Source organism: Botryllus schlosseri, chromosome 9 (assembly GCF_051294905.1).
Source record: "Botryllus schlosseri isolate E-star chromosome 9, Bs_hap1, whole genome shotgun sequence".
Taxonomy (NCBI): Eukaryota; Metazoa; Chordata; class Ascidiacea; order Stolidobranchia; family Styelidae; genus Botryllus; species Botryllus schlosseri.
In genome coordinates, this window is record NC_137244.1 from 23,448,597 (window position 1) to 23,472,271 (window position 23,675).

Sequence of the window (23,675 nt, forward strand, 5' to 3'; positions counted from 1 at the left end):
CCACGCGAAAAAACACCCCAGTCGTGAAATAATCCATTACCTCGTAATATCAGAATAAAATTTATTGGCTGACTGCATTCCCGACCATTGTAATCAAAATTATTGATTCATACACCTCCAATCGTTCATACGTAGTCAAACTTATATACAACCGCATAACCAAAATTCCAATGTTCGAAATTACAAAAACCATGGTTGTTCTCAGTGTCACGCAGTTTGTGTCCACAATAGCGGTACATGGTATGATAAATCTATATCTAGCCGCTAAAAGTGGCCGTGTGATACTTGATAACGCTGCTTAACCATATTTCAGATTAAGCTGAATCCTCGCAACGACATCAGTAATGTTTACGCCATTGCTTTGTGGCTGCACTAGGATTTCAATATGCGTCATAATCAGTAGCGTTTTCTCGGTAACCGAAGTGGAGCAACATCATCAAGCAATTCATTTGCGGACGTGTGTTGTATTCCATCTTCCTGACGTCCTTTCATGACATACTTGGTTCGTGTTTGTTTCGAGGCGGAAGAAGTTGCATATTGATATGCGGTAGATTTCCAGATTCCGAAATACTCTAAAATTGTTGACAAATAACTTTGCATATCTGCTTCAATAAGTTATGTCTTCCATACTGCATAATCAGAGGTGGTCAGTAACGAAGTACTTCTACTTTTTCGAAGTACTCAAGTAGTTGTCCTCTACTTCTGGTACTTACTCAAGTAGATCTGATTTTCGCTACTTCTACTTCTACTTCGTAATATTATGTGATCTACTTACTTACTTTTCGCTATTTTCAGTTTGTCAAGTAGAAGTAGTTCAATCTTCTAATTAGGAAGATAGCCTGAGGAATTTCGGGGCTGTTTTCACGGAGTATCAACATTCAATTTTCATAAAATTTTAGTAAAGCCCAGAATTTTCGTCGCGCTTCGCGCGCAGTGGATACGGAGTGACCAGTGTGATTTCACGAAAGTATCGGTGACTATAATTTAGGTAGAGGGTTGGCGTGGTTCCGTTCACACCACATTGTCGCCCTTCACCCATATCACATAATTCATCACAGTATATATGGCTCATCATAACGTTTGAAACTGATGTTTCGCAATCTAGCATTTACTTGTCATTTCGTAATCTAGCATGTCCATGGCGTGTCCAAATCTGGAAAAGTGTACTCTGACTTTTTTTTAGTTTTAGAGCGGTTTTAGCATACCACCTTTGAAACTTTCTGGACTGAAAACATGAAATACATGTTCGGATTTTAGAAGTAGTATTTATATTTCACTTTCAATTCCCAGTATCATATACTTTGAGTTATAATTAATATCAGTTCTTTTGTTTGGATAACGTACATGTTTAAGTATAAAAGCAAGTGTAGTAATGCCTTTAATTTCTGGAAATGAAGCTACATAATATGGCATTCTAATGGTCCACCATAATTTTTATTACCGTTTACTAATCGCCCAAAGTGTTTACACCGTATCCAATACAACTTCTCCGTATTGCTCTTCGACTAAACTACGGGCCCTACAATATGGGGAATGGCGCCATACGATGCTATTTTCTAAAACGTGCTGTTCGAGTAAACAGAGGATTAGCATCGCATTTCCATATCAATACTATCATTTTCATCCCATCATGCGGACGAATGCTTATGCTATCGAAAATCGGATACCTGCTGGTATGCATCAATATGAATCATACTCGTCACCTATCGCATAGCTCAATTTGCATCTTTTTACAATCCATGTGAACGAATTTGAATCGTTTTCACAACTACTTACTTACTTGAGTACTTTTAAAGTCAGTCAATTCTACTTCTACTTCAAGTAGTTTTAGGTTGCTTAAAAAAGAAGTACTTCTACTCGTACTTGAGTAGATTTTTTCGTCGCTACTTCTACTTCTACTTGAGTAGATTTCTTGACTACTTTGATCACCTCTGTGCATAATGCATCAAGTCTTATTACCTTTGTTGACCTCGTCGCCAGTGACGAGCGTCCGTTTGACTTGGTTACTCGACGAATTATAGGTCGATCTGGACGACTTCCTCTGAGTTTATTGAAAACACGCCTCACCCGTTTTCCAAAATTTGCTCCTGATATATGTGCACAGATGATAAATAGAGTAGGTTAGGTATGTATTCGACATAATTGCATTAATAATTAAGATGCATAGGCTAGCCTACATGACCGTTGCTGCATTTATAAAAAATAAATAAACATTTCGGCGCCGGCTACCACTCTGCGACTCACCAAGACTTATGAAGTTTCGGCTAACATGCGACTTCGCGAAGTGGGCCACCAAATCAAACCTTGGCCGAAAATGACCGCCGCATGTTGACCGAATACCATCGATATAGGTTCATTGTTCAATTGTCATTTGCTTGTTATCTTGGCCCCATAGTAACCCACAAATACCACCCTGTCACCCGCGGAGGAAAATGTTGCGTCCCGTGAAGAAATGCCAATTTGGGCCCGAGTGCATATTACGATTGAAGTTTTACATTTAGTTTGATCTGGTACGTTTAGACGATTCCAATATCTCTTGACTATATGTCACGAAATAACAACATTGAACAAAATAATTAATAACAGACGCGCCCTAATGTGCAATAAGTTAATGCCAGAAATTAATAGCAATATATGACATTACCAATATTATAGACAAAATTCAATCCTGATTTTGACTAAACAAGAAATACACACCATAACACTAAAACGAGCTTTTCTGTCAGTGATGAAAAGATAATAAATTTAGCCTACTCACCTAGGAATGTGTACAAAAGCGGATTTAGCAAACTACTGATGTACGCGAGGATGAGAGAGACCTTCACTGCGATTCTGCACGTGGATGGGTTCTCAGAAAGTTTTGTGATTCTGAGCGCATTGATTACTTGAAAGGGTGTCCAACATACGAGGAATGCTGCTACCAATGATACCTGCAGGTCCGAAATGTGATTATGATCAAATTCCAGTAATTTCAGCAGAGATTGATCAACGATGATGTAAAATTGTCCAGAAGGCACCAATTTCGCCTACCCTGGGGCTCGTTCGGAATCAAATTTGAACTCAGTCGAGTTACAACAGTGGAATTTACCAATACGCTTGTGTTCACGCAAGTGTCCGATTGAAATTTCTCGTATAGTGGATTATTTTGTACAATTATCAATTATTTGATTTATTCAAGATTACGTCATTACGAGTGATGATTACTTGTGATGTGATCATGTTCAATCACTCAGCAGCTTTGCTTATTCTCACCCTCTTACAATATCACAGTCCCCCTCTTAATCCAGTCTGATTTCTGGTTTGCTGTATTTGATTTGATTTAGGGCTATATAGGGCTACTGGGTCGTGATGGTCAACTCTCGGCATCGGGAGGTTGCTAGATTACATATAGCGATATACCAAGTTGAGGATCGAAGTCATCTGAAGTCGTGGTCTGATAAATCATTACATCAAATCGAGTTAATTTTGAAATAAGGTGTACAAGTAGCCTACACTATAGTACAGGTACAGTGCACTGTACACTGTATACAAGTAACAGAGGTTTTGATATGCTTCTATCACAAAATACTCACCACTAGAACCGTTGCCCTATAATTTCTCTTCTTGCTCGTAGAAGAAGAAAATCTTCTTCTTAAAAATGATGTTTTTCCAGTGGCCTCCCTTCTCAGAGACGACTGCGCTGTTTTTACTCGTGGATGTAAAATGCGCCATAGAATACACCCATAACAAAACGCCACGATCGTCAGAGGAATAATGTACGCGACGGCAATGTTCACGTAGATCCATCTGATAAACTCCGGATATGGTTCATGGTAGCAGTAACCCTCGTCCATCTGTTTACCGCTATCTTTCATCATTGCGATCATGTCTCCCGAAAAATCACCCATCCAATCATCCCCCTGTATAAGAGCATATTACTTTTCTGTATCTGGCGTGTAAAGGTATTGCATGATGGTGCGCGCGTGTAATTTCCATTAACAAGATTCAAGAACAAAATTTTTGGTTGGAAAATAACTGCGGTATCACAAAAACAATTCCATACTTCATATTTTAGGTTGCAAAATTACTTAACAAGCAATCACTGGGACTGGGACGTATGCAGCAAATTTCATAAATTTTCTACCCCCCACGAATTCTTTACATTCTTTACACATTTACCCTAATTTTCAACTGTCAAGTTCATTCCAATGTGACGTCACAATTAAAGATTCCTGACGTCATGGCTAAAAAAAAACTAAAAAAACATCTCTAATAGCTATGCATTACGCACATGCGGTGGAGCGCATATTCGATCAGCCCGACGCGTTTCGTTGCACCGCGCAGTGCGTGTATATTGTATATATTCATCCAGCATTACACACAAATATGATGCCACTTGTCGGATTCACATTATTACAATATCACTAGTCCGATGTGAGTAAGTTAGTGAGGCATCTCTTATAACATTCGCAAGCAGACAGGGCAATGACTCACCGTGATCTCGGCCGGTTCATGTTCGTCTAAAAATAGATTCTTCGCCACGTTATCCAGCGAAGACAAAGTTTTGGAGCAGTTTTGTAATGGGATATTTCGGCGTATGCATTTATGCTCTTCCATGCTCTCGTCATGGAAATCGACTACACATTTAGTCGCCTTACTTTGCCGGTCGTTCCCTTCCACAAGCTTCGTGTGGGCCAATATAGGTATGGATGCAGCTATCGCCAAAATCCACACCTGCGAATTATTGACTTGTGAAAACGTTGCTTGGTGATATCACAAGAAAGATCACGCGTGTCCCGGTTCATGCCTAAGCTTTGCCTTTCCCCTTAAACTACAACGATCACTGGTAGCTATTATCATGATATCTCGTTTATAGATTGTGCTCCAGATCTAAAATCCAGAATATGCAGAAAAATAGTTAAGCCTACAAAATAATCCCTACATAGTTAGGGATCTTGAGCAATTTGTAACTGACACAATTTCAAGGATAGAAGATGTATTCATTATGGAAAGCTTGCTCTTCGCTACTTATAAGTTACTTTGAATATTTTACAATACTTAATTTACTATAATTCCAAGTTTAAATGTCACTTAATCCACAAAGTTACATGGTGCATTAATATGGGTTAGCCTATATAACGTATACTACTCTCGTCAGATGTACGCCGGTTTCAGGAAATTTTTGTTGACTTGGATCGTGGACGTGGGAAATGGAATACGAAATTGTAGTACAACAGGCACGCATATGTATTTTCGACTCTTTATTTGCTATTCAATGTAATAGCATAATAATAATCGCCAGATTTTATATTTTTACCTGCCCAAGACACATACAATGTACAATGCGACTTACAAGACACAATGCGATGTATATATGTAAGTATGCCGAAACGACCAGTTGCGGTCTCTCAATCAGGCATCCACCTCGGCCTAGTGCCCGATGTTACAGTCTTTTAGTGGGCTATTTTGTCGCCGTAAGAACAACGACACTGGGGACGAGGAGTCCATAAAAACCTCCGACGGCGGAAATTGAACCCGGGCCGCCTGCATATAGATCGCGTCGGCACTCACATTAAAATGAACGCGATTATTTTCCGCTATTAAAAATTTGGATTTCAAAATTTTCCAGTCACTACTACAGAGTATGAAGTGTTTGTAATGTTTGTAATTGTGCATATGTACCAGAGGTGGTCAGTAACGAAGTACTTTTACTTTTTGGAAGTACTCAAGTAGTTTCCATCTACTTCTGGTACTTACTCAAGTAAATCTGGCTTTCTGTACTTCTACTTCTACTTCGTAATATTTTGTGATCTACTTACTTACTTTTCGCAATTTTGAGTCTGTCAAGTAGAAGTAGTTTAATCCCCCAATACGAAAGATAGCCTGAGGAATATCGGTGCTGTTTTCACGGAGTACCAACATTTAATATTCATAAAAGTCAAGTAAAGCTCAGAAATTTTGCTGCGCTTTGCGCACAGTATAGTTATAGAGTGACAAATATATTTTCACGAACGAATTAGTGAATATAATTTAGGTACCGGGTTGCTAATGGTTTCGCTCACACCGCATTGTCGCCCATATCCAATATTTCATCACAGTAAATATGGCCCACCATAACGTTTGAAACTACCGTTTCGCAATCCAGCAATTACCTATCATATCGTTATCTAGCAGCCCATGACGTGTCCTGCTAATCTGGAAAATCCGGATTTTTGGAACGTTACACCTGTTTTAATAGATTATCTTTGAAGTTTTATGGACAAAAGACATGAAATATATATTTCCGCTTTTTAGAAGTGGTATTTGTATTTCACTTTCAATTCCGAGTATGATACTTGGAGTATCATACTTTGAGTTCCAATTACTCTCAGTTTTTTTGTCTGCAGAACATACATGTTGGAGCATAAAAGCAAGTGTAGTAATGCCTCTATTTTCCGAAAATAAAGCTACACTCAATATAAATTTTACGATCCACAATATTTGCTATTACCGTTTATTAATCGCGAAAAGTGTTGAAACCGTATCCGATACAACTTCTCCGTATTGCTCTCCGCCTAAACTTGGGGCATTATAATATGGGGTATAGAGCGCCATTCCATGATATTCTCTAAAACAGGGTCTTCTAGTAAACAAAGGGTTAGTATCGCATTTTCATATCAATACTATAATTTGCATCCCATGACGCGAAAGAATGTTTCTTCTGTCGAAAATCGATAACTCCCGGGATGCATCAATACGAATCCAGCTCTCTACACCTTCCGCATAGCTCAATTTGCAGCTTTTGACAGTCCATGCGAACGAATTAAGACTGTTTTCAAAACTACTTACTTACTCGAGTAGATTTATGGTCAGTCAATTCTACTTCTACTTCAAGTAGTTTCAGGTGGCTTATGGAAGAAGTGCTTTTACTCGTATTTGAGTAAATTTTTTCGTCGCTATTTCTACTTCTACTTGAGTAGCTTTCTTAACTACTTTGACCACCTCTGATATGTACTTCGTGAGACTTGAATACGAGGCCTACTTACAAACAATGTCACCACTGCTGATCCGAGTCTAGATCTGAGTTTCCTCCACGTCGGAGACATTGGAAATATTATGGCGACATAGCGGTCGAAACTCATCACCTGCAACAACACGTAGGCTCTGAACGTAGACTGTAAACTTCGATGACACAAATATTCGTGGATAAACAATGCATCTGCTACTATAGTATGACTATTGTTCGAATAAATAGGTATGAGGTGAGCTCGTAATGCAATCATCGGAAAGGAAAAGGAAACGTCTTGACTAATATTCTAGATTGTACTTCGATAGTTCGGTTCATCTGCCAAATGGAGGGCGTATTGACTAAAATAAATTAATAAAAAGTATAGCGAAATGAACCAAAACTGCATGAGTTGAATCCAAGGTAATCTCTCAATAAGATGCGGGAGGCTGCGTTTGGCGCGTTGCGAGATAACGGTGTAGGGTTGTGGGCGCTGACGAGCTTACCGTTATAAAGAAGATGCTTGCATAATAATTGACGTGGAATATGCCATTATACAAGCAACATAATAGAGACCCAAATCTCCACTCATTCGTCAACTCGTCGATTGCTGCCAGAGGTAGCATCATGAGGAAGATCCCATCAGCTATGGCTAGTTGGAGAACATACCTATAGACATGAATATTGTGTTACATAACTTTGAGATGGATCATAATTTATGTTCAGCACATTATTTCATTACCAGTGAGACGTTTTCTTGTATTCCCCCAGCACCAATATCATAATAATGACGACGAGATTAAGTATCAGACCCGCAGAAGCAATCGCGCACATGACGATAGGCGTTCTCGAATCCGATTCCTCATTTGCTGTGATGTCTATAAATTTCAAGAGAAAATAACAGCTTTGTGCATGTGTGCGTAGTTTTCACCGGAACGTATATGAATATGAATTTGCACTTGACAGATATGGGCTTCCAGGTTTTAACCGCTTTCGGTATGGATTCACATTTGTTTCGAAACCGGATGTCTGTTTGTAGACAGAGTTTTGATTAACACGTAACTAGTACCTCGTATATGGTAACACGGCTACTTTGCGTTCATCCATTCTTTATTATAGGATACTTCTCATTCAGTGGGCATTCCTCTTTTTTACATGTTCTTCCATTTCTGCTAAAATATTTGTAGGCCAGTGAGGGAGTTGGATTGATTGACCGCATCAAGCCGTTTTGACTGATTCATTTCTATTCATTGTATTCTAAATATTGCGGTATCTTGAATTGACAACATGGTAATAAAATGATCCTAATACAGATCAAATAATTATTCTATAATTATATACTAAATCTACTTCCTACATCGCACCTGAACCTTTCAGCATAATAATATGCTTAAGTTTACCGGAGAAATAGATGCCAACCGTTTGGGGTTACTGTTGATTCACAGCCATGCCCTAACGCCCAAAGATTTTTATCAGACATTCGTATGTGATATTATTTTTTAAAAGTAGTAGAAATTTAAGCTCAGATTACCTGATCGCTCAGACCAATCTATGTCCTCATTGTAGTCAGGATTATCTAATAACAAATTTACAGAGTAAATACACTTGAATTGTTATATGATGAATGGACATCTCACCTGTATATTCCTCCAGAAGTCCAGGAGAATCCAAATTGTAATCCATATCCATCATTAGTTGCAGGTCAAGCCGGTATAGTATATATGTAACTTACAATGATGTCGCACATTCGACAAACGCAACAGAGACAGAGAAATAGAAACTGACGAATCGCGAGATGATCTGCGTTCAAATATGACTGCTATCTGACAGCGTTCGAAGAGGATAGATAGCTGACGCACGCGGAGGAGTTCCCGCAAATATCAACAACTGTATAATGATCATGGAAATCTGCTTCCTTCCGCCAGGCGATTAGATTGTTCTTCTTCGTTAGTGAAATCTGTTGTTCTTGCAGAATCAATCTTATTTACATAGCCTATGCATCTTGGGTAAGAAAACAAGGTTCTTGTTGTTATTATGATATAGGCCTATAGCATCGATCGGTTGTACTTTACTTGTAGGTGTCGGAACATTGTCGGTTTTAAGTTCTAACATATCGCGCCATGAATGTTGCGTAGGCATTAAATTCAACCATAGAATTCTTATTGGCAACAAGGTAAGTCCCAGTTTTCAAGGGATGTGGATTTCGAAGACTGTCCCCTATAACGGCGGGTTAACTCCGTCCAATATTATTGCAGCAGCTTTAATCAAAGCGATAGCACTTATTCGACGTTGGTTTCTTGTTGTTGGCAAAGTATGTTGTTCAATAATTCGATTCCTACCATGAAAGGTGATGGAAAGTATCATGCAGGACATGTTATGGTGTGGAATGAAATAGGAAATTTCCATACTCCATACCTGCATCAATCGTTCCATATAGGCCTACCATACTTACAATTTTCCATACCACAGCAGTATTCTTCCATACCATATTTGATACATCTTCCATACTTTCACAGTTGCCCAGCCTCTCAGATAATATTATATTTTTGATGTGTGGAAATTTTCCGGCGTTTATATTTTAATTACTTTGGATGAAATAATCCATTTAAACACCCCTGATGTTTATCCCCAACTTTTTCGTGGCATGTTTCAGCGATGTAGATTGCCTTATCATCGAAGACGGAGCGTAAAATATATACCAGATTATTTGTGAAACGCTACATGTAAAACGATTGTGGTAACGCACTGCTATCATATATACAGAGTGACGTAGAACAAAGTTATTGCCCCCCAACTCGTAATGCATTTTCACATCGCTACAATCATTAAGTATTTGGAGACAGCGGGTCACATTTCTGATTTTTCCACCAATGTGTGGGTCATGCTCGTTATAGCTTCATTAGCTAACACCAGGGTGTCCATTCTGTCATCAGGGATAACCAATTGAAGTTACAGTGCGTGTTGGATGCCGACGTGTTGGAGGCCGATATGCCGTAAAATATTGCGTGATGATCATCTGAGCAAAGCACTGGAAATAATTCTCAACTTCAACATAACTGCTACATTCTCAGAGTGTACGATTTTAAAACTACTCTTGGTAGTCTACGAAGTGGAAGTTACGATAAGGGAAATCTAGGCTAACTGTAACACGACAGCGGTATTTTTTTATGGTATTTAAATTGGCACAATTATCATTAATATTATTTTCTTTCGTATGCGCGTTGCATAACATTTTATCTTCAAATAGATGTCTATCGGAATGGGTGACTCTGAGTCGCATTTTGAGAAATGAACATAAACCTGCGTCAGTGAACGATTTTCTGAGGTATGCAGTCGATTTGACAAACCGAAAGTAGGATCAATGTCGTGGTGCTGTCAAAACTGCCAAAGTATGGAATGTATGGAAAAATAATTTCATACCATACTCAAAAAATTCCATACCATACCATACTTGGATATTTTCATATTCCATACCGAAATTTTGTTCCATTCCATACCATACCATACTTCCATACGATGCCCTGGTATCACGCTTGAATGCGAATTCAAGATAGGCCTACACAAGGTATTTCTCTAATATCCGTCTCTGTGTGCGCGGGATGCATGTCAAAATTTATCTGCTATATAACTGAAATGTCCACTCGCGTATACTAAAGGCAGGTAAATAGTTTACTGCACAGGGCACATTATAAAAAGTGAAGTAGCCTAATCACCACAAAATAGGCGAGAATTATAGCGACACAATAAGTGATCAATGATCATCTGATGCAGTGATTCCCAAGTGCGGCCCCCAGATTGCCTTCTTGCGGCCCCCAACATATATTAAGAAGTCGATTTATGACAAAAATAAAATTTATATTTATAAAATACTCTTGCTTGGCTTGACCTATGGGTTTTTTTATTATAGAATTGCAGGAAAGTTGTGAATTGTGAGTATCGACTGCTAACGTTATGTCACTGCTGTTTCAATGCAATGTGCCCGAACTTTCCAGTTGAACGAGCAGTAGCTATAGATATAAATAGGTATTGATAACTTTCAAAACCAAAGGAAAATCTCTCCCTCGTGGTCGCTTGACTAAAAAAGAAAGAGGCTCAACTCCCGGAAAATACAGTTTTTCTTTCACATTATTAGGTGGTTGACTGAAAAAAACTTCCAGGTCCAGCTCCGAAATAGCCACCGTACCGTTCCTACAGTGCTGACTTAATGTATATCAGTCGAATTTGGCCCCATGTAACCAAAATCCTCAAAATAGAAGACATTTGGGCGTCCTCCGAGGACACTTTAAAAAAATAAAAAAGAGGACAAATCATCTTAAAAGAGGCCGTATGGTAACCCTATGATAACTAGCTGTGCAACACGCGACTCACGGTTGAATACGCCGAGATGCATACTGCTTAGTCGGCTAAAAGCAGCATAATTGGTAGTACTATATTCAGGGCCGTAACTGCCGCACCCCGAACCCCCCAATTGAGGGGGCCGAGCTCGAAGGGGCCCAAAATTATTTCGTGAATTGGCATAAATTATAGAGTATTTTTGGAAAATTTATGCAACTTCTTATGCGATTTCCATTCGCCGCATATCTTGATTATTGATTACTTACTCTTCCCCAAGACAAAATACGCAAGATTTATAGAAATGGGCATATAAGCGTTGGCCATGACCGCACCACAACGCACCAAGACATTTAAAGTTTTAGGCCATGTAACATGTGACTCCAATAAATGTGAACGATCGGCAGCGAGAAAGCCATGGCCGTAAAGGACTGCTTTTATGCTGACCAAAAAATTCGTTATACATACAAAATACATATAGGTTTATTTGTCCATATAGGCGCCTAAATGACTGTCGCCGAATGTTCTTGTCTTGGCAATCTGAACCTCACAAGATAAATGCCATCTCGCAGGAAAGAAAATTATATGCCAGCGAAGAAATACCAATTCATCTGAAATCTTCCAGTTTAGTAGATTTGGGCAATTCTACATTATTTTGATAGGCCTATAGCAGACAGGATGTCACGAAATAACATCATGTGAAGAAGTCATACCTAGGGGTCTGCCCGCTCGAAGATGTTTAATTGTACGGGCTCTGCAGTTTCAAAGACACCTCTCACTGAGCTCTACCGGTAAATTGGATTACGTGGGCAAAGAGGACAACCACGCAATTCCCCATCTTATTCGCCGATTTTATTATGAATTATCGAGATATTCGGGCGTCGCGCTGTCTCAATAAACAGTACAACTTTAATTTCGTGGCAAAAGCGAACAACGTCATGCGGGGTCAGTTTATCACCTTATGGGAGCCCGGGGTCCTGACGAAGTGCCGTTACGTTCCTGCCAACGGGTACCCCCGGATATGTTTAATTCCTATTGAGTGGGCATATACCTTTACAAACACACCTCACTCAACTCTACCGGTAAATCAGATTACGTGAACAGAGACAAGATGAAAATTGATAGCAATACATGCAATTCCCGATCATATTGACCGATTCAGTCATGAAACTAAAGAAATTTTTCGCGCTTCGCGCGTTCAGACCAGAAGGGCTGATTCACTCAACAGACACCCAATGCAGCAGACAAGTAGCGGTAAACGGTGTACAGTTTTTAAATCTCGCCAGGGCAATAAAACTACTCCGAAATAGCCATTATGACTGTTTGGGTCCGATTCATAGCCGTAGTATTCGTGCGGCCCCGACCGTACTCTGAAATTCTAAATTTGGCCCTCACACCGAAAAAGTTTGGGAACCACTGATCTAATGGATCGGGCCGACGTTTGAAACTGTATTATGGCATATATCAGAGTTTCCCCGAATATCACTTCCCCATAGTGTCCGCTTCCTAGTCTAAACTCAAGGAGTTTCTGCTGGATAATACTATAGTGTGCGTGTTGAGATTATCTCGAATTTAGCCCCCGACGCGGTCGATATAGGCGAGCCAGTGCTGTAAAATGTGCATAATTTGATATCCATCTTCTCCCCTGTCCATCTTTTGATTAGTGATTACTGATTAGTACTATGTGGGGTATTTCTCATCCAGAGAGCAAATGTGCATGCCTCATGCTTCACACGTACCTCCATTTGTTTACTATTTGTAGGCCGTGACAGGAGCTGGATTGATAGACTCTACCGCACCAAGTCGATTATAGACTCCTTTCCTTTTACTGTATTGCAATCCGTGTAGTATCTTGAGATGAAACGTTAATTAACATGTTGATGATAGATGATGACGATGACTTTTACAAATTCCGGTGGCAAACGCATCGCGCGCGCAGAGGTTGAAGCGAGCGTCGCAGCGAACAGATTCTGTTACGTCACATTGGTCGTTATGTCAAACACGTTCTGAAGGCCACATAAGGCTGCACAATAGTCGGTCATTCTCATAAATCTCTGTCACTCGCAAGGCTACCTTCTTGTTTCAGATCCGCATTAGCTGAAACTTTATCATTGGTTAGTTGTCACCCGCCTCAATACCTATTCGTAGCATGAATGATACTCCGAATACAAGATGTCATTTCCTCTATAAGCGGGTAGCACAATTGCAGCTAGCGAATAGGCCTGCATGAAAATAGGACTCTAAATAGCAGCATGCTATTAATCTCAGCACTTCGTGGTTATAACCTGTATGTCTATTTCCTTCTCACCCAATATTGTTCCCTTTGCGGCAGTTATAAGCCAAATTGTGAAAAGAGGCAGATTGAATATCCTCAATACGTACGGATACAAATAATAATGTATGTATAAATTTGTCGATGGTCATTGGTCAATGGTCATATTTGAATTGAACTAAATATGTCACTGGTACATATGCTCTCGACCGACCTTACGTCAACAATGATATTAATTTAGCATAGATTTCTTCATGATATACTCAGTTGCTCTTTGGTCGCACCGAATTTAAGCATAGGGATCTACGTATAATATGAAGAGTAATATATGATTCTGATAAAACACATTCTGCAGCCTGCTTGATCGATAGCAGAGGAGATATTATTTGATTCTAAGCGGCATAAATTCGCCCTGCGGATTCTAAATAACAGCCCCCGATTCTTGATACTCGAGAGATAGCACGGTGAAGCAATTTCAGACACCTAATGTTTGTGAAACGCCAGTATATTTTTTAAGTAAATGATCAATGATCAGATACCCCGAGTGATTTATCATCGTCATATTGTCAATGACAAAAGCAGCAGAGAAAACAAAATCATTGCATTGGCACGAGGAAGAGATCTGTACATGTAGGATTTAGCGAAAGTGTGTTTAAAACGCGACAATACCCACTGTTTGGTTTACCAAAAGCAATATTTAAACATACACGTGTTTATATCGGAATAATTCAGAACGCATTATTGTCTGAACTATTTCCGTACTTGAACTTTTAAACAACAACCCCGAAACCAGTGAAGAAAAAGGTAAAGAGAACAACAAAGGACGATACTTTCAAGAAGGCACACATTTCGTCATTTCGGTTTTCAATTTCTGGCATTGATATAGTATCGCAATCCGCATAAATACATTGTAGCACGAAAAGTAATGATAGAGGACACGGAAACGCAAGACATAAACTCCAGTTCATCTTGAGCTTCCTATAAATAGAGTGACGGATCGCAAGTATGTAGTGAGGCTATAGCGTCTGCTCGGCTGTGATGGGCAAAATCCAGTACATTCGATCAGAAATAGAGTATTACTCGTTATGGCGCCACCATAGCACTGTTGATGCCGATATTTCAAATAGTGCTTTTATGCAATGCCAAGATAAAAATGCCAGTTTACATTATACATTTGGTATTTTTTCAACCGTGATCAAGATCTCACAAAATATCGTTTCCACTCACGCGTACATAGGTTTGTGCTGTGTTTTAAATGCTGTGACCAATCGAGGTTTGAAGGTTTCCAGGATGGGGAAGAAAGTATCGAAACTATAATAATTATCGTTGAAGATATAGCTCATAGTGTATATAGAAGCGTATATGTCTGTTGTTCAGTATTCGAAGAAATTGCTTCTCACTGTCGAATCATAGCGTAGTGGTGACGATAAGCACCTACAAATCTGGCGGATCCGGTTCGATTCCCGTCAGTGGTTTATCTGGGCTCCTCTTCCCCCGCCGTTGCCGTACTTACGGCGACAAAAAAGCCCAGAAAAAGACCCGACGAAAGAAAGCACTCGCAAGGAATGGAAAGAACTAGTAGAAAGGGCCGCGGCTACAAAAAGATCAACAGCGAAAAGAACTGTGACATCGGGTACTCTATAGGCCGAGGTGGATGTTAGATTAAAATGATCGCTACTGATGCCTGTCGTTCGACATCCTCCTATAAGTTCATGACATCCCCTTGTGACTTATCGCATTGTACATTGTGTGTGACTTGATGAAGATGAAGATGAAGAATATAACTCAACCATTATTATATTATCATTACAATTAATGCTGGTTTCGTATCCGAGCTATGGCATCGTAGAATAGGAGTAAAATTGGACACACAGGCGTGAATTTAAGGTCACCAAGCCATATGCCGGGCATTATAATCATGATACGCCTTCGAAATTTGCTTTCCGCCGTTAAGATCGTATTTCAAACTGCGTAAAATAACAGCGTTCTGTCGATTGACGCAATGATTCGCAGTCGGCGCGTGGGAAGGTTCCGTTCGGTGAAAGGCGGCTTCAGAGGGAAATAATAACTGCATACTGAAAGGAAATTGTTTTGGATCGGCATCGCAGAACAAACACAATTTCTAGGCGCGCTCAAACGACGGTGTTAGACGGGCCCGACTCTTCGTCCGCATCAACATAAACGGCTTCGTTAGTGTGGACCGCGCGGTCCGGATTTGACTTGCGTCGGTTACTTTTCTTGAATCTGCTGGAAACGCCCGCTCTGTAGTCGTCGCGACGGGTTTTTAGCTGTAAAATTGAAGTATAACCGGGGTGTAAGATTTCGATTCTTGATTCAAACTCATACACATGGCATGCCGCACGGTCGAAAACATACATACAGTAGGGTTACCATATTTTAAGATCTGTAAATGACGACAAAAGGGGTGTTTAAAAAATTTTTATACAGCTAATGTCCTAGGGTTGACTAAAAAAAGGTCATTTCACCAACTTTACTCCGAAAGACCCGTTTATAGCGCCGATGTGCGAATTGACTAAAAAAAAGTCATTTTTCGAACTGGACTTCCGAAATACCGGTATTTCGTCAATTCGAACCCCATTTGGAGTAATTCGTGTTTTTTTTGGTAAATATCACTTTTATTGGTGAAATTTTCATCAATGAGACCTTCATTCGAATCTACATTATGAAACTATTTCTTTGAGTATATTTTAGATTCTCATATTTTACTTCCACTGTATGGTTTTGGCGTGTCTTGGAAATCGCTACTTTACATGGAATTGCACCTGGTGGTGAGTGTCCGCCGAAAATATTCGGGTTTATTACAATATGAATATATTACTCAATTGTATATTGAAGTTCTATAACTACAAGAGACTCGACATGTAATTGAGTAGCCTACTTTACACATGCTGATATATTGACCGCATCTTCTGAAAGAACCGACAGAGTTAATGGGTGAACTTTTGGGACATTCATTATGGTAACCCAATGAGTCTGCCGGGTATGGACATTCAATAATGTGATACGGTACAAAAGCTCAATGCGCTCTCGCAATCGAATTTACGATCCAAAAGAGTCCATGGAAACCGTGCCCTGCAGTGTCTTGACTGACATGTTCAATCCCAGTAACATTTGACCAACTTACCCGCCTGGCGACGCCTCCCTTTGCTGTATGGAACGACTGTTTGGTTGGTTCTTCAACGGCTAAAAGAAAGTAAATATGATTACATCGCAACATAGATGATATGTGTTCCTGTATTTTCACCACTCTTCGAGAAATCCGCCGGTGACCAGACTTCGACAAATAGCTAATTCTAGTGGTCTCATAAGATTAACTAGAGCGAAATGCCGGTAATCTAATTCCAATCTAATTTGTGAAAATGGTTCAATGTTTTCCTGAAATTGGTGCAGGTGAACTTTACAGTGAGAATCAAGCAAAGCTTGAGCTTGGTGTAGGCCTGCTACATACATTTGTCATTCTCGTGTCTATAAATATGAACTCTTGATTTGATATGAACTTAACTTGATATTTGTTGTATGTATTTTAATTCAATTTCCAAGTTTTTGCGAATACAGTAATTCTATATCTAATCTAATTTGAAAAAGAAAACTGTAGCTATAATTCTAATTCCAATGTAATCTGGAAAAGCTGAAAATTTTGTAGTTGTTCAATTATCCATCTCTGCCGGTGACAATACGAAGTACCCTAACGCCCTCTTGCGGAGGTCAGTCATCATAGAAGTCGCGAGTGTGACGTGAAAATCGCATACAACGTCGCTCGTACTACAGATTGACCTTCTGCCTCTACCATGTGATAGTTATCTATACTCGTACCTTCAGGCTCCTTCTCTTTATGATAAAACTCTTCTGGGTCTTGCAACACGTCGATTCCGAAGAAATCCGCGGCCGTGTGCGGATACCAAAAGTCAGTCGCTAATATCAACGCGCCGTAGACAATAGATACGATGCCTGCATAATTACAAACATAAATTATATCATTACAGCAAATGCAATATGGCGTGATACTAAAAAGCAGCTAGAACATTATGCATTTCTACGTCTTAAAACTACAGGTGGCATCAATTAGGCTTCTCGTCTCATCGTATGAGGTTGTTTTCTTCAACCTTTGTTGACTTGCGAGCTGCGACACATCTCAACTGAAATGTGACCTAAATTATATGGAGTACAGATGCTACTCGTATCCGAATCGAGTGTTAATCGCAATAATTCGAGTCTAATAACGAGGGACTGAAATTACACGGCCCAGGCAAGTAAGAGTTGCATTATCAGCGAGAATTTTAGCGTTTGTAACAACAAACATCCAGCACAAATCAAAGCATGTTAATGGGATTGACATTTCTGTGAAGCAGCGATCAATCCACAATATTCCCACAAAGCGGAATAAAATAGGTATGACCAAAAACTATCACATATCTTTAATGTGGTACGTAACTGAGCACACTTTCTTTGTGTTTTTTATATTTTTTAAATTATATCATGAGGCAGTTTCGCTTCATAACTGTTAAAACTTCAGAATTCGCATAAACAGAATGGCTGTCTGAGATGAAATATTCTACCGTGCAAACTAATTTTAATTGCCAAATTGCCAAAACTTGCCAAAGATATTGCTGTTTAGAGATGTTTTGTTGGGGTTTTGAAAAAAAGAAATGCTTGCAAAAACGTGACGATCAAAAGGGGGTCCGCAAAGACAAAAAGGTTGAGAACCACAGTCGTAGAGCAACAGGTTTACAACTTGATTGTAACTTACCGCCAGCCATGGTGAGCCAGAAGGAAGGTCCGTAATGGAAATGCATAACCCCGTCCTCGAATGGTATCTCAAGCGGCTGAGTACCGAAGCGAATTGTCGCGTACACAACCACGCTAATCTCCATAAACAATCCAGTCATGATGAAACCGATTCCACAGTACGACAGCACCATCACCGATAACGCGTTAGAGATGAGCCACAGTGGAAATGCGGTCCTGTAATTAGTCACTTTCATCTGCTTGCGTACTTTTAAAAACAAGTTCTACACCACTGGAAATTTACTTACCACAGTACTTGCCAGGTGTACCACCCAGCTTGTCGGAACGACCGCCCCCAGCGTATCAACTCCCCGTCCAGAGTGAAGTATTCCGCCACCCAAAGTATTGGCAGAGGCAGTCCCCGGTATTGCGCGTCGCGAAATTCCCTGTTGATTCTGCCAGCTGATAGATTAACAGCGGTTATGAGATCCGAGAGGTGACACTATGGTCGAGCTAACCAGTAACGAAGTAGGCTATACTTCGACTTTTTCAGGGTATTAAACTACTTACTCAAGTGACTGTTTTGGACTACTTCCATTCTACTTGGATAGTATGTTAGGCAAAAGTACATTTTACACTTTAAATTTTGGAAAGTAGAAAGTAGTTTTCGGATAAATTTGCATCACCTTCACTAGTTTGATTGTCACTGTAAAATATCATCTGTATATCACATTAACTCAAGATGTTTTTGACAGTTGCACGTATTTGTGGTTTCATCAGTCATTTTACGTTAGTTGCGAAGATGCATGATGCAATTCGGATTAACAGCTAAATATGTGGGACGCAGCACTTGAGTACTTTTCAAACATTTCAATTTCTATTTCCTCTCGAAGAAGTTTGACATGTCGTGGAGATTGCTAGTTCTATAGTTGTAATTGGATAGAAATTCACGGCGTTATTTCTAGTTCTACTCGAGTAGCAATTAAGAATACTTTGACCAGACCAACCCGCATGCGGGCGATTGATAAGACATCACAGATAGATTGTGACGCGTTGTAAATATGAAGGGAGAAAGTCCTGGATGATCGGAAACTTGCCACCCCTTAATAACTACGCCATTGTTACTGTAACTGATTCAAATGGGCCGTGCGTCTATTCTATCTAGGCTACTATACTGCGCTCAATACAAATGACATTAACGATGTTTCTAATCATACTTTGACAGTATCGGGGCTATTTTGAAGAGTTATCATGTATGTCGATAGGTTCTGTTCTATTGACATATAGATTGATGGTGTCGGTGACGTTGTATGTTCGCTTTGGTAATATAATGGTGCACATAATGTCACGGATCATGTACGTTTCTACCTAATAGGAATCTGGAAAAATGCAACTATACAATCTAGTTATGATTTCGCAACATATACTCTTCGAATTTGTTCACGCTCAGATTCGACATATTATGGAAGAATGCACTGCTCACACGACCAAAGAAAACATTGCAGTCATTTTAAGTAAACTTACAGTAAGGACCGAATCCAAAACGGCCCTGTCGCCACGCCCACGTAAACCTTTCATTGTAGTCAATATGTTCCGACCAATGCGTGTTATTTTCGGCGAGGTCAGTTTCCTCAACTAGTTGTTCCACGGGATCGCCTGGAAAGTAAGTCGCAATCGTATTGTTTCGTCTTTAGTAATATCTTTATATAACGCACCCTTCAAAGTCACGTTTACCGATCCCAACCCGATTCTGGCCCCTACGGTTGCGTGTATCTCGGTCTTTGTGAAAGCTTTATACGGCGTCTTTGTAGATAGCTCCGAGGAAACCCAGTCCTGACCGAGCACACCCACTGTGTAATCAAAAGAATCGGTGGCAAAACGGAGCGGGGAATACCGCAATGATCATTGCGTTGCCTGTAGTCAGTAACTGTGTGTTTGCTAATGAAGTGGAAGCAAATGGCGAACGTCGAACTTAAGCCTGTTCACTATAAATAAATAATGACGGTATGCTCGCTATGCATACAGTATTTGACGTTAAAAGTAACTTTGGTTCCTCATTAACATTGACATACAGAGCATATAAAATAGTGTACCCTCAAAGTGAAAGTAACGCAACTTACGTAAAATCGCAGCACCGATGAACAAACTCACGACCACGCGTATTAGAAAGTTCAGTCGCTGGAACGAAATGCAATAGGAGTCAATAATCGTAAAATAGGTATTAGTTTTTCGCGTATTCAGTCGAAATGTTTCGATAGGGATCCAATCGCCGGAAATACTATTATATATTTGCAATAGATTTTGCCGAAGAATGAAGACAGGCGTAGCCTACTAAACAAAACCCAAAGTGTGCAGTGTGTACTGCACGTTGTACATCCTGCTTACCAAATGCGACTCGCAAATAAAATTTGTGCGGCTTGCCAAAAACGGACACAATAAACATGTGCCTTGTATTCCACACCTGTGATGTCAACATCACCGAAGTGTGACAGGGTTTTCAACTCCCCACTGAAATGACCATAATCCTACAGTTTGATGTTCCAAAGGTGAGAATAAACCATGGTACCGTACTCTGCTCTTCTCTCAAATGTACGTGAAAGTTTTCTTTTCAATTTATATAGTTATAATCGCACTACGTAACAATATTTTTGTTTGGCTCATTATTTGATGCCGCTTTATGTTTTATGGGACGCACGCTAAGCTTGAAAATCAATGACTGCAATTCGATACTGAATGAATTTCGTGATGTAGCATACAAACCCATGGTTCTTTTGTCTATACCGGCGAAGAGAATAATTAACAATCCTCACCGTAACTTGATCGTACCTAATAAGAGCACTATGCTTGTTTGATTGGATACTGGCAAATTATTTCCAAGTATAGTATAGTAACGCGTCATGCAATCACAAAGCAATGGATGCTGGTGATTCGCTGTTAACCGTGTGTTATGAAATGGCGAAGTCAAGATCAATCACTAATGCATTGTCATGCTTCGCTAAGCTCAAAGGTATACCCCGCATTTCAAACCTTGCTAATGTCTTTTATTTAATATTCACAATCAGAATAAGTGCATGCGGTGAACAGTAAGGAATGTAACGGATGTTTTCGAAATCTCTTTCCGAAATTTAAAACTGACTGTGCACCTGTTGCGATTGTTCAGCGTAGCGCTACATCTCACTCAACCATACAACGTTGAATGCAACTATGACTTTAAATGATATAGGACTTACCTTAATCCCAGGAAATCCTGGCACGATGAGAAAGAATGCTAGCCCGAGCATGCAGAACGCTAGTATAAACCCGGTAGTCAAAACGTCCACAACAGCGGTGTGATAGGCCGGAGCATATTGCGTCGGACCCCCGTTTACCCGAAAAGCACTGTATGTATGTCCCATGTCTGCTGACTAATGATATCTTTCAACTGCTGTAACTGTACCACGAATGCCAATCCAGGCGAAATACCTTCTTTTAAGAGACTACGATTGCTCAACTTCTACCGTAAATACGATCGGTATGTGTATCGGTGTCTTCCGGTGTTTCCCAGGCCCCTTCAACGTACCAACTTGATATACGGTAAAAGAGCGTGCGGTTTCTCGTATCTAAAAAAAAGTTCCACCTTGTGTTACAGGCGAAACATAGTTACAACACACGTACACATGGTAGCCTACGTGGTAGTTTACTGGTAGAATTCGTCAAGGGCTCATTGTCTACTCATCGATTCCGGCAGAAGATACAACTAGTTTCGTTTTAACAACGAGAGTTTCTGCGATCCCATAGATTGGTTTTGGTAAGCCATAGATTAATCTGTGCTAGTCAGTAAATCAATACACCTCGAATTATGACAAGGGTACTTTATCGTAACATTGATGACATTGTCTAATTATTTATTGATTGCAAAAACTATTTATCTTCCTACCAATTAACGTTGCTTTAATTGGGATAAGCCACAGATATCTCTGCGCAACGCAACACCATCTCACCTACTAATATTTCAACAGAAGCCACCAATCTTTCAATCGGCACGCGTTCAGCGAACAATGATACGGAGTTGTTACAAATACAATCTATATACCCTATTATTCCCTTATTACAACAACCAATAGCATTGGAATCTATTTGCCAAGTGGTGCAATCCTCGCGTCCACTTTTAGATTTCTTGAGCGAACTGAGTGCTTCAAACATCCGAGCCGTCCGTTCTGTACATGCCATCAATAGTCTTGATCGCATTATTGGATAAATAGAAACTTGAAGTAGATCGGAGTTGCATGTGACGCTCACTCTTTTGTTACTGTTGATCGGTACATCACAACTCGCCCTTCAAACAATTTACACGCCTGCATTTAAATGGGGAAAACTGTCGAATCGGATGAATGTGTGTTAATCTGCCGTTTTGTGTTGATTTTCGATTTTTTCTACGCATTTTCATGAGTGAATTTACCATATTACACATATTGGTTGTAACGAGATCTATTGAGAAAATCACACGAGGAGACCAGTACACTTGTATATTGAAAAAGTTTGGGATCGCTGGTGTATAGGACACATCGTGACTAACAAAGTATGATAGCATATTCAATTGATATTCTGCTCAATTTATAATCAGATTCAGATATAAACTTATGTGGTACAGGCTGACTAATTATTTAGCTGTATGCGGTCCTTCTAGATGACGTAACAGTAGAATCAAGTCCAACACGAGTTTGACGCTTTTTCGCACGCACCGCGACAACAATAGAGCTATTCAGAATTTTGAGCCTATACTGATATAACATATTTTTGTGGATAAGCCTACGTTTCCCGCTTATATCCAAGAAACTAAATATTTCCAGTTCAACAAGCGCGCCTGCAGTTTAGGAAACACAAGTTTTCAGCCTGTTCACCTGAAGTGAACTTCTATGGTTCTCATAAATCAATCCAGCACTAATTTAGACTTTCTCACTTGGAACAGACTTAGGAGAGTTGACGTTTCAGGACAGGCCGATAAATATTGTCTCGAGTTGGCCAATACCGATAGTTCTACGGAGCAGGTAACGACTCTACTCTATAGCGTCAACCGCACAGTCCATATATTCGCTGTAACTCATTAAACAGACATATTTGCCCTATTGCGTTAACCACTCTTCTTCACCGCAACTAGTGGGAATGGTATTTTCTATTTCCGATGCATAAAATCGAAACAGAACAGTAATGCGACCGACGGTTTCGTTGTTTTTTTGAACTGGAAGTTGCCTCGCGTCTTTTACGCTCGGATATGAAGAATCAACATCAACATATATGATTTATTTATGATGTGATGAGCATATGTAATATGATTAGGGTTGCATTTAAAACAAATATCTATTTTAAACAAACATGTTTACA

The 23,675-nt window shown here is 39.8% G+C and overlaps 2 protein-coding genes across 9 annotated transcripts; both read right to left on the minus strand.

Moving 5' to 3' along the window:
* Positions 1 to 44: 44 nt before the first annotated feature.
* On the minus strand, positions 45 to 8,979 carry LOC145445829 (neuropeptides B/W receptor type 1-like). 3 transcript variants are annotated; one of them, XM_080323971.1, is made up of 11 exons: positions 8,602 to 8,979; positions 8,496 to 8,540; positions 7,707 to 7,842; positions 7,471 to 7,633; positions 7,005 to 7,103; positions 4,474 to 4,713; positions 3,573 to 3,899; positions 2,759 to 2,930; positions 1,960 to 2,087; positions 483 to 572; positions 45 to 417 (listed from the first exon to the last, which is right to left on the minus strand). In XM_080323971.1, exons 1-10 carry the CDS (start codon positions 8,654 to 8,656, stop codon positions 489 to 491), a joined length of 1,449 nt encoding a protein of 482 aa, XP_080180097.1. In that variant the 5' UTR covers positions 8,657 to 8,979; the 3' UTR covers positions 45 to 417; positions 483 to 488. The 3 variants fall into 3 exon arrangements, with proteins under 3 accessions (XP_080180097.1, XP_080180096.1, XP_080180099.1); XM_080323970.1 differs by having other exon boundaries at positions 45 to 572; positions 8,602 to 8,978; XM_080323973.1 differs by lacking the exon at positions 8,496 to 8,540 and having other exon boundaries at positions 45 to 572.
* A 5,078-nt stretch (positions 8,980 to 14,057) lies between these two features.
* Positions 14,058 to 23,413, minus strand: LOC145446435 (dual oxidase maturation factor 1-like). Of its 6 annotated transcripts, none has more exons than XM_080324723.1 (11): positions 23,254 to 23,413; positions 21,777 to 21,913; positions 21,545 to 21,718; positions 20,435 to 20,492; positions 20,030 to 20,164; positions 19,839 to 19,970; positions 18,623 to 18,776; positions 18,337 to 18,551; positions 17,403 to 17,537; positions 16,714 to 16,772; positions 14,058 to 15,856 (listed from the first exon to the last, which is right to left on the minus strand). In XM_080324723.1, the coding sequence occupies exons 3-11, from the start codon at positions 21,707 to 21,709 to the stop codon at positions 15,701 to 15,703; spliced, it is 1,209 nt and encodes a 402-aa protein (XP_080180849.1). In that variant the 5' UTR covers positions 21,710 to 21,718; positions 21,777 to 21,913; positions 23,254 to 23,413; the 3' UTR covers positions 14,058 to 15,700. The 6 variants fall into 6 exon arrangements, with proteins under 6 accessions (XP_080180849.1, XP_080180853.1, XP_080180852.1 ...); XM_080324727.1 differs by lacking the exon at positions 23,254 to 23,413 and adding an exon at positions 22,295 to 22,709 and having other exon boundaries at positions 21,545 to 21,714; XM_080324726.1 differs by lacking the exon at positions 23,254 to 23,413 and adding an exon at positions 22,295 to 22,707 and having other exon boundaries at positions 21,545 to 21,711.
* Between the last annotated feature and the right edge of the window lie 262 nt (positions 23,414 to 23,675).